At 43.9% G+C, this 10758-nt stretch overlaps 1 protein-coding gene across 1 annotated transcript; it reads left to right on the top strand.

The window, feature by feature from the left end:
• The first annotated feature begins 77 nt into the window (after positions 1–77).
• LOC149328946 (uncharacterized) lies at positions 78–8629 on the top strand. The gene is made up of 5 exons (XM_089559146.1): positions 78–1371; positions 2055–2192; positions 4225–4344; positions 6900–7160; positions 7848–8629. Exons 1-5 carry the CDS (start codon positions 78–80, stop codon positions 8627–8629), a joined length of 2595 nt encoding a protein of 864 aa, XP_089415272.1.
• Positions 8630–10758: the final 2129 nt, after the last annotated feature.

Raw genomic sequence — 10758 nt, 5'->3', positions numbered from 1 at the left:
TCGCCGATCCTGTATCTTATCCTGCTGCATCGGATATTTTAGTTTAAACGCATGTGCGGAGTGCTGCGCGTCTGATGATGTCAGACCCGCCGGACCGTCAGCCGGAAAAGAGGCGCAAACGGTACCTCGAGCGCGACAGCTATTTCAATTTGCCGCCGTCGACTTTCTACCGACGCGGAAAGGTTTATGCCTCCCCTGGAGCCGCCGGCACTGCGTCTGCATTGCCTGGAAGCGATGTGCGCGTAGCTGGCCCGCATGATCCGCCGGGAACATTCGTGCAGCACGACGTGGGTGCTGCGCCGGACAGTGCCAGCGACGACGCGACTGCAGGCAGCTATGCTTCGTTTGACGAGTCCGGTGACTGCAGTGAAAGTAACTCTGGTTACTATGATCTCGATGACAGCCACGACGACGATGGTGACGACGAAGACGACGACGATGGTGACGACGAAGAAAATTGCCCGCCTCCGCAGTGGTTTGAGCAGGCGGACGATGAGAGGCTGCCAAATTCGCCGGTTACAAAGACTGGTGCGATTGCTGCTGTTATGGCATTCGCCATCTCGCACGGGCTGACGTGGAGCGCCCTTGGCGATCTGTCCAAGTTGATAAACTTTTTGTTTTGGACAAACGTATTGCCTCAGAGCAAGTACGCTTTTCGGAAGCTGTGGTCCCAGCAAAAGCAAGAAATTGCACAGTACCACTATGTCTGCGAGCCCTGTGGTACCGTAATGCAACAGCAGCAGAACTCTGCGCAGTGCCCTACCTGCATGCAGGTTGAAAGCCTTCAACTGCTCAGAGTGCGTGGGCTTTTCTTCATCACGATGGATATTGAGGAACAGCTGCGATTCTTGATTGAAAGAAACAAAGCAGATCTGCACACAAATTTAAGAAGGCTTGAAGGACAGCGAGGCAAGGAAACTGAAGAGCCGTCAGCCCAGGTCACAGATATCACAGATGCTGAGAGCTACAAACTGCTGCGGCGTTCAAGGCGGCTGGGCAGAGACGACGTCACGTTAACCATAAATACGGACGGAAGTCCTGTATGGAAGTCCTCGAAAACATCAGTTTGGCCACTTCAGTTCATCATTAATGAATTGCCACCACAGCTGAGATTTAAACAACCAGTTGTGGCAGGACTTTGGTTCGGTCGAACACACCCAAACATGCAGCTTTTCCTGGAGAAGTTTGTGTCTGAATTCAACAAGGCAAAGGCTGTGAAATGGACATACGATTCTCAAGAGCACATGTCAAAGCCTTTCGTGCTGTGCTGTTCAGTGGATACGCCAGCAAGGGCAGCTGTGCTCAACATGGTGAATTTCAATGGATATTTTGGGTGTCCGTGGTGCTTGATCCCTGGTACATATGCTGAAGGTAAGGAAGAGCTTTGTGTTCTTGCTTTGCTTTTACAATTTTGGCTTACAGTATTTGAAATAAGAATTGCACCGTGCAGCTATAGCTTATTATGCACATATTCAAATACACTGCTAGGATTTTGTGAGTGGTGGGCATGATGACATTAATCACTTTATGCTCTGCATATAAACTTGTATAATTCAGTGTCGAAATGCTCAAATTTGTCTGCAGAACCATTTCAAACCAGGCATGCGAAATGAACTAAAAAAAATCGTTTTTGTGATGAATGCCACTGCATTTTATGGTAGCTATGGTGAGACAGGTCAGTGTACATTTTCTTGTGTATGTCTTGCAAGGATGAGTGCTTTAAAATGCTTAAATTGTGTTTTCTTTATACAATGAGTTCTTATGACATTATGACAAGAGTGAGTAAAAAGCAGTGTAATTGATACCCTGAGGCTTTTATGGTGTCACACTGTAAGTACGAAGTTTTGACAAATCAATAATTAAGCATCTGGAGAATGGAAATTTTTTTGTGCAATTGGGCATCTTCTGCAAAAAGATTGCCTAATTTTAACATTTTTTCTTCCTTTCGGTAATAATTTGTGCCTGTACAGGTTAATGCGATCCTTAAGTATTTGCACTTTGTACAAGCATAAATATTTATTACATTTGCTTCTTGTGTTATGATTTGTTTTAAGGGAGTATGCGGTATGTTTCACAAGACCCACCAGAAGCCAGGACATCCAAGATGAATGTGAAAGACATGAAGGATGCTGTCAAATATGACGACACTATCAATGGCTTCAAAGGGCCATCTGCTCTAATGAACTTGCGAGGTAAGCTTTCATTTTGTTGTTCAGTTGCATTATTCTATGAAGTCTTATCTCTGCATTTCTTGACTGTCTCAGAATTAGTTGTAATTATTACTGCTCATATGTGTAGCATGTTGCAAAACTTGAGCCTATAGTCACTGGCTGTGGCTAACCACTCATGAACAGTTATCTGTGTAACTATGATTGGCAGGTAATGAGTAATACTAAACTATTTAACATGCCCGAGGAAGGTACTAAGTATGATTTTGGCTTATCTGTGTATGGCTGATAAAAGATGTGGGTTAGGGCTTGTTTTCCACTTTACCAATGAGTGATACAAAATGATTGCTTTGTTTGGATGGAGCAAGTGAGGTTATTCATGAGATTACAAGTGTGATTAAAAAACAATTATTTTCAGTCTCAATTCATGTGTGTGAACTTGCAGCAAGTGCAACGTACGGTGACACTAAGAGGCAAAGTGAATGCTTATTTCTTCCATTTCTTCCCAGGGCTCCTCCCAATGCACGTACATGTTTGAAATCTTAGAAATAACCACCCTCACTGACCGTTATAAATATAGGCGTTGTTTTACTGACAGACCTGTTGTGGATATCTTTTTGTAATGTGGGATATTACTATTGATGCCGGCACTTTACAGAAATTGAAATTAAGTGGCATTCTTGCTGTGTGAGATGTAGTACAAGGCTGACACATACTTGTGCCAATATTGCTGTGTTCATATGCTGTGAACACTTGCTGTTCAATGATAGAATGAAGTTAATACATGTTTCTGCATGATTTTGAGCTGAAGTACATGCAGGCAGAGCAGTGATACTCAAGAGTGGAAGAATGTGGTAGTTGTGACATTACACGTGTGCATGGCCTTATATGCGATGCCACTTCTGATCCAGATTTTGCATTGTATGCATCTGGGCAATAATGGTACTAATTGTCTTTCTTTTGGATTGGTTTAGTGTGTTGCATCTGACTGGGGAAGAGGCAGGGTTTGAGAAAAAGTTGTGCAGCTCTTCAATTCACCTGAATGTACCAAAGCAAGCTTTGTCTTGAATAAGAATTAACTGATTATGCAGCTTTTGTTTCTGTGCCACAGAGGAATGCCGTATAGCTGTGCTGTAGTCCTCAGCATTGTTGTCATAGGTTACTTAAAGGTGCACTTAAGAGGATTCTGAGCTCATTTTACCGTGGGAACTCGATCTGCACGCTCTGAGCATTCTTGGAAACGTCAATTATTGTCCTGTGCTGCTGACTTCTCTATTTAATCGAAATAAATGTCCCAGCTCTCGCCTTTTTTTTTATTCACCTCCAAAAAGAGGAGGAGTCAGCCAACGCATGGAGTGCCTTTCAACCAGCTGCGTGGCGGCTTGCTGCTCTGCCATTGGCAGAGTGATACGTAGCGATCAGCAAAAGGAAAGATTCCATGCATATTTTTATTTCATGGGCCTAATTTGCAATGTAGTCTGAGACTGAAACTATTCGTGGCAAGCTAACAAAATAAAAGTAAAAGCTAAGCAGCCGTGTGACTGGCTGATAAGGGACTCCACGTGTTGGCTGACTCCTCTTTTCGGAGGTGAGTTAAAAAAAAAGGCAGGACCCGGGACGTTTCATTAAATTTAATAGGGAAATCGGACACACACGACAGTAATTCAAAGTTTATAAGAATTCTTGGAGAGTGTAGATAGAGTTCCCATGTTAAAAAGATGATTTCGGTTCCTCTTTAGTGCAATTTTAAGGAAATCAACAACGTAGTATTGGTCAGTCTAGCATAATACTTAGTTCTCATAAAATAAAGATTTTGAATTATTGGCATTGACTTCAAGCTCTGTAGAAGGTCCACAGTGCTAAGATTTATCTTTCAGGGTATTTTAGCACCCTTTAATCATGGCCAGCATTTCAGGGTAGCTACTACTGTGCTTCATGCCCTGCGGTGACATGTGGTTACACCACAATAAATTGTAACGGTGGAGTGAGGCGAAGGTTGTGCAGGTGCACATGTCTTTTTGTGCAGTTTAATATAAAACGTACGTTTTTTCCATAGGTCTTGACCTTGTCAATGGGATTAGTGTGGAGTACATGCATAGTGTTCTGCAAGGCGTTGTGAAACAGCTGACTGACACAATCATGTCTACTTCGAACTGTGCTCAGCGCTTCTACATTGGTAATGTACTGCTTTTAAATATTGCATGCTCTGCATGGAATAGGTAGTAGTGTAATTAAGTTAGTGTGGTCATCATCATCATCAGCCTGACTACGCCCACTGCAGGGCAAAGGCCTCTCCCATGTCTCTCTCCAATTAACCCTGTCCTTCGCCAGCCGCGGCCACCATATTCCCGCAAATTTCTTAATCTCATCCGCCCACCTAATTTTCTGCTGCCCCTGCTACGTTTGCCTTCTCTTGGAGTCCACTCCGTTACCCTTAAGGACCAGCGGTTATCTTGCCTTCGCATTACATGCCCTGCCCAAGCCCATTTCTTCCTCTTGATTTCAACTAGGATATCATTAACACGCGCTTGTTCTCTCACCCACTCTGCCCGCTTCCAATCTCTTAACGTTACACCTATCATTTTTCTTTCCATAGCTCGCTGCGTTGTCCTTAACTTAAGCTGAGCCCTCTTTGTTAGCCTCCACGTTCCTGCCCCGTAGGTGAGTACCGGTAAGAAACATCTGTTGTATACTTTTCTCTTGAGGGATATTGGTAAACTGCCATTCATGATCTGAGAGAACCTGCTGAGATAACTTGCCATATGCGCTCCACCCCATTCTTATTCTTCTAGTTATTTCCCTCTCATGATCCGGATCTGCGGTCACTACCTACCCTAAGTAGACATATTCTCTTACTACTTCCAGCACCTGGTTACTAACTGCGAACTGCTGTTCCCTTGCTAGGCTGTTGAACATTACTTTGGCTTTCTGCATGTTAATTTTTAGCCCCACCGTTCTGCTCTGCCTGTCTAATTGATTGAACATGCTTTGCAGTTCATGTCCTGAGTGACTTAGCAAGGCAATGTCATCAGCGAATCGCAAATTACTTAGGTATTCTCCATTAACTCTTTTCCCCAACTGTTCCCATTTCAGGCCCCGGAATACCTCCTGTAAACAGGCAGTGAATAGCATAGGCGAGATCGTGTCTCCCTGCCTGTCAAGGAAACTAAACTAAAAGGAGTTGCAGATAGCTTGGTTATACTTCGTTTGTGCGCATGGCATTATTGAATATATGTTTATAACGTGGTTATCAAAGGCTAGCAGTGCACACAGCTTATACTAAAGGAGACTGGAGCTTTTTGTGACATTTTTCGATACGCTGTCTTGATTTGTTATTGTACAGTAGAATCTTGCTAATTCGGGCTTTTCTTTAACTCAAAATGCCACCTCAGTCTTATCAATACCACGCTTATTTCAGTGGGAGAATGCTCGCAGAAATGAGAATGCACAAGCATAATTGCAGCTGATTCAATCTGGCAGCACAGCTGGCCTGCTACGGCTAGTGAAGCACAACAGTGCAGTGGCTTGCCTTTAGCCAAACACCAAGCATATGTGCGCCAGTAACTGTGGCAGCCAGTCATACTGAGTGCCATAAGTTCACCGTTATCAATGTGCTGGTGGTGCTGCATGCATGCACAGCTTGCCATTATCTGCCATGCTCATCTGCTATCAGCTCATGCTGCTTACCACCAAAGTGCTGGTGGTGCTGCATGTACGCACAGCTTGTCATTTACTGCCATGCCCATCTGCTATCAGCACATGCTGCTTATCACCAGCTCTGTTCCAGCTGTGCATGCGTTATACATGCTGCTTTTTCACCTTTATTGAAAGTCATGGTAGTGTTCGTTGCTCAGCTTTCTTTGCACAATAGTTGCTGCAGCACTGCTCTGGTATACATTTACAGCCATGGGAGAATGGCTGACAAGATGTATCGATGTGTTACTGGCACTGACAGGTGCCTTGCTACCACTTGCTCTTATTGATGAGAGGACATGTACACACGAAACTGCTAGACTTGTTGAGACATGTCTGCAGTGTGGTTATTCACACAGTGTAGTCAATCACCTCTCGTTACTGGTCAGGCTTGCTTTAGTACAAACTTTATAATTCAAAGAAATTGTCACTTCCCTTCAGGTTTCAGTTATCCAGATTAAGCTGTAGAGCTTTTCAGTAAATTATGTCATATCTACTGTGTTCAGCTGTTCATAGTGAAGAATGGGGGATTTTCTTTAGTGGCATTTGTAGTGGTTGAAATTTTTACTGCCGTTTACTTCGGTTCCTACATGTGCCTCTGGAAGGGACATGGCTAAGGTCCTAAGCTTAGCCAGGGGGCAGGAACACTATGTTGATATCACTATACGTGGGTATGAAGCATTAGCATATTAGGGTATGAAGCATTAGCATATATGCATACTGAACCATGGACACAGAACGGCAACTTTACCAAGCTCTTGACATGGAAAGCAGCAGCTAAGGTGCATCTTGCTTTTGTGCAAAAGACTACCTTAACACCTGTCTGCCCTCATTGGAGGCTAACTTATACTTTACCTTGACGTGTATTTTACATTGCCAAATATTGCATAGATGAGCACAAGGCATGAGAATGAATAGATATGTTCATTTACTTATGCATTAATTACTGCTTTTAAGTGGGAAGAATAGAGAACTTGTAATAAAAGAGACCGAATACCTGCGAATAGAATGAAATGTTGTGGTATTTTCATCTCTTAGGTGCCCCATCAGCAGTGTCAAGAATAGATTCTAGACTGCTGGCTATAAAACCTCCACACTGCATCACGAGATTGCCACGAGCCATCACAGAGCGGTCTCACTGGAAGGCGTCGGAGTGGAGGCATTGGATTTTATTTTATGCCCTGCCTTGCCTGGAAGGCATTCTTCAGGCTGAATACTGGAGGCACCTTGCCAAACTTTCAGAAGCCCTGCACATCCTTCTACGGGAAGACATCACCTTCTCAGAAATTGACAAAGCAGGTGAGGTACAATGGAGGACGCAGTGCTAAGTGGCATGGAAAGTGATAGCAGACTTTTTTTTGCAATTTTGCTTTACATTTGGCTCACTGTTGCCAGAATTGAGCTGACACAGCATAAAATATTTAAAGTGTATTATTTTTATGCCAGGTACTTTGATACAAAAGTGCTATTAAATATGTCAGTTCAGTTTCTAGGTCACTTTCTAGTTGCCGCGCATAAATGAAGCATTGAAAATTCTGACATTTGCTTTTAGTGATTTATAGAAGTAGCTTACTTTGTCCTTGATTTATTAGTTTAGCGTAAAAAAACAACTTATCAGAATTTGTAAGTCCATATTGTCCAACTACAGTACAAGAGTGTCAGGATTGCTTTTTTAGGGTTATATGGTCAGACTGCTAGATATCACTGAAGAAGGGAGGTTATGGTGAATTAGCTTTGAACTGCTTTTGGAGGGGAGACAATGATGGTGCAGGCATCATTTATGGCATAGACCTGGTTGCTTCTTTCATGAGTGATTTTTCTTTTTTGCATAATTTGTATTACTTTAAGTATTACAAAATGTTCTATTTGCTGAACCTATAAATAATTATGTAGTAAGCAGATGGTGAAGTTGTGATGCAGTGCAATTTGTGAAGACTATTTTTATTATTTTTCAATTAGTGAGTCTGACTTAACTTTTCATTTCAGAGTCCCTGTTGGAGCACTTTGTAATTCGGTGCCATTCCTTATATGGCATTGCATCTATGACATTCAATATGCATGCTTTGCTTCATCTGGCAAACTGCGTCCGGTCACTTGGACCTTTGTGGGCCCATTCGGCCTTCGTTTTTGAAGGTGGTAATGGAGCCATTGTACGTCAAGTATCTGCTGCAAATGGGATGCCTCAGCAAGTTGTGGAGAGGGTGGTCATGCACCAGCAGCTACAGCAACTGATTGGGAGCACCCATCTGCCTCTGATGGAAAAGAGGTTTTGTGAGGAACTGATTAGCTTTTCGCCGGTGAACAACGCAAAGCACATCAGTGATCTCTGCCTTTTAGGGGCTGGAAAAGAGATTGCTTTGAACATCACTGAGCAGCATTCACTGCACCTTCACTGTGGAGTAAAGACGTCAGTTGCCGTAGAGTATGAGCGCTTTGTGCTGTCAAAACAAATCATACACAGCACTGCGTACAAAAGGCCATCGAAATCCGACACTACTTTTGTGAGGACAAAAGGCGGCAATTACAAACGTCTTGAAAAGATTCTGTTTTTGCAAGAAAGTGCAACGTGCATTTTAATCTGTCGGCCTGTAATTATTGCGGACGTGATTCATTCACCTCCGCACATAAAGGAATGCTTCCTATCTTTTGATACAGCATGGGATGTTGTGCTTCCGGGAGATGTGGCTGACAGTTGTTTGTTTCTAGAGGTTCCAGATATTGACAGAACATTCATCTGTGATCTGCCAAATAAGGTAGAAAGAGACTAAAGCTAGATGAACAATTTATGGGCATTGCTGGCAACCAGTTGTAAACATGGCATTTGTAGATTGCTAACATACTGCTTGGTTAGGCCTTATGTCTCGTTTTTCACATGTTTACCGAAGGTGCTCAGAGATCTGGACTGGGAAGAGCTGAGGATAGATGTTAATCGAAAGTACCTTTGTAATCTGCGATTTGCTGATGACATTGACTCAGGGTATGAATTCCTGAGTATGACTGTGGACCTGGGCAGGACAGTTTAATATGAAGAAATTTAATGTCATGTTCAACATCTTTTGAAGGAAACAACAGTTTATGATAGGGAAGCAAGCGTTGGAAGTTCAAAGAGAATATAACTTAGGCCGCAGTTTCGGTTCACTAGAGCAGGGGTTCTCAAACTGGGTTCCGCGGAACATGGGTTCCGCGGGCTGTCTTGTGTTCCGCGAGAACCCTCACCGGCCCTGACCCGGCAGCTGATATGAGACTGGCTCTGAGTGCTACTGAGCCACGCTTTGACTTGCTCTTAAAAGGGAAGCAGTACCACCCATCGCACATCACATATTAGTATTTGCATTAATCTGTGCAGTAAACATTTAACCTCTGCAACTTTCTCTTTGCAAAAATGCACTCGACAACATTGCTGGTAAGTGAAAGCGAGGGGGGGGGGGGTTCCCTGGAACTTATTGAAGGATTTTGGGGTTCCTCCAAGCAAAAAAGTTTGAGAACCCCTGCACTAGAGTATAATAACTTTGAGATTAAGATTGGAGTGCAGTGCATTTAGCGGTTACTCGCAGATCATAAATGCCAGGTTACCACTAGCCCCCAAGAGGAAAATGTATAATAGCTACAATAGACGAAAGTGTATAACCAATGCGTTGACGGGCCAGTGATTCGTTACGCCGTCAAACAACCCTAAATCTGCCTTGTGCAGTGAAAGCCCACATGCAACCCTTTTTTAACTCAAGGTGGGTTCAAAGACCCATTTCCTAAGCATTTCACCCTAAAGAAGCCGAGCACCAGGAAGGGGAAAGCTTGTACCCATTGTATCACCGGTGCGTACCTGGCGGCACTGGGGGTTGAACCCCATACCTCCCGCATGCAAGAAGGGTGTGTATGCATGCGAGACGGCAAGTACCTTACCAGTGCTTGCCTTCAGTCAGAAATGTAGAGGATAATGAAAAGGGTTGAACCTGAATTGAGCTCAGCCCAAGAACATCGAAGACACGTTTAGCCACATAGAGTAGGTACATGGGAAAAACCATTCATAGTTCCATATGCGAATAGAAGTTGGTTAGCCAGCCATTTATCACATTTCAGTGCGAAGAAATATTTTCGGATACATTATAGTCATTTTGTTAGGGAGTGCAGTGGTGTTTTGGAGTTGAATGTCATGGCATTTCGGAGTTGCAAGGCTTTCCAAGGAAAAACTCATATCTATACCAATGAACATGGCAGATTTGTTCTCGCCGTGTGTACTTTTTTAGCCAGGTCCACAGGTTTAGTTTGCAAAACAGTACAATATATGTATAGATGTTTGATTTGATTTAGTGGGGTTCAACGTCCCAAAGCGACTCAGCTATGAGGGATGCCGTAGGGCAGAGCTCTGGAATGATTTCGACCAGCTGGGGTTCTTTAACGTGCACTGACATCGCACAGTACACGGGCCTCTATAATTTCGCCTCCATGGAAATTCAGCTGGCGTGGTCAGGATCCAAACCCGCGTCTTACGGGTCAGCAGCTGAGCGCCATAACCACTGAACCACCGCGGCCGGTCATATGTATGGACAGCTATCATTTTTGGTGGGTTATCAGCCAGACAACAGCTATGCTTTCTTGAGACTACAGTGAAGGTGTGTGTTTGCTATAGTGGAGTTCTCTCATCCAATGTGAAAACCAAATCAATTCTTAGTGTAATTAGATCCTCATATTGTGTGTATATTGTACACGCAAATCGGATGCAGCGTATCTGATACTGTCGCTGCCTCTCTCTGTCCGGGTATCGTCGGCTCGAGGGTTCCGCGATGGAGGATCTTGACACGTCCCGACGTCAGCGGCCTTGCCTCCAGAGGTCGCTGGTGTTAGTTTTCCCGACGCGGACTCGGCGAGCGGCGGCCAGCAGAGCTACTCTGGCGGCCAG

The sequence above is a fragment of the Amblyomma mixtum genome, chromosome 9, assembly GCF_055824585.1.
Source record: "Amblyomma mixtum isolate Tamu chromosome 9, ASM5582458v1, whole genome shotgun sequence".
Lineage (NCBI taxonomy): Eukaryota > Metazoa > Arthropoda > Arachnida > Ixodida > Ixodidae > Amblyomma > Amblyomma mixtum.
This window is presented reverse-complemented; position numbering and strand designations above follow the sequence as displayed.

Excerpts from the sequence above, each read along its gene's own strand:
- LOC149328946 (XM_089559146.1), top strand. The coding sequence starts at position 78 with ATGTCAGACCCGCCGGACCGTCAGCCGGAAAAGAGGCGCAAACGGTAC. Across the intron at positions 1,372-2,054 it reads CCCTGGTACATATGCTGAAG|GGAGTATGCGGTATGTTTCA; the intron begins GTAAGGAAGAGC and ends ATTTGTTTTAAG. Across the intron at positions 2,193-4,224 it reads TGCTCTAATGAACTTGCGAG|GTCTTGACCTTGTCAATGGG; the intron begins GTAAGCTTTCAT and ends TTTTTTCCATAG.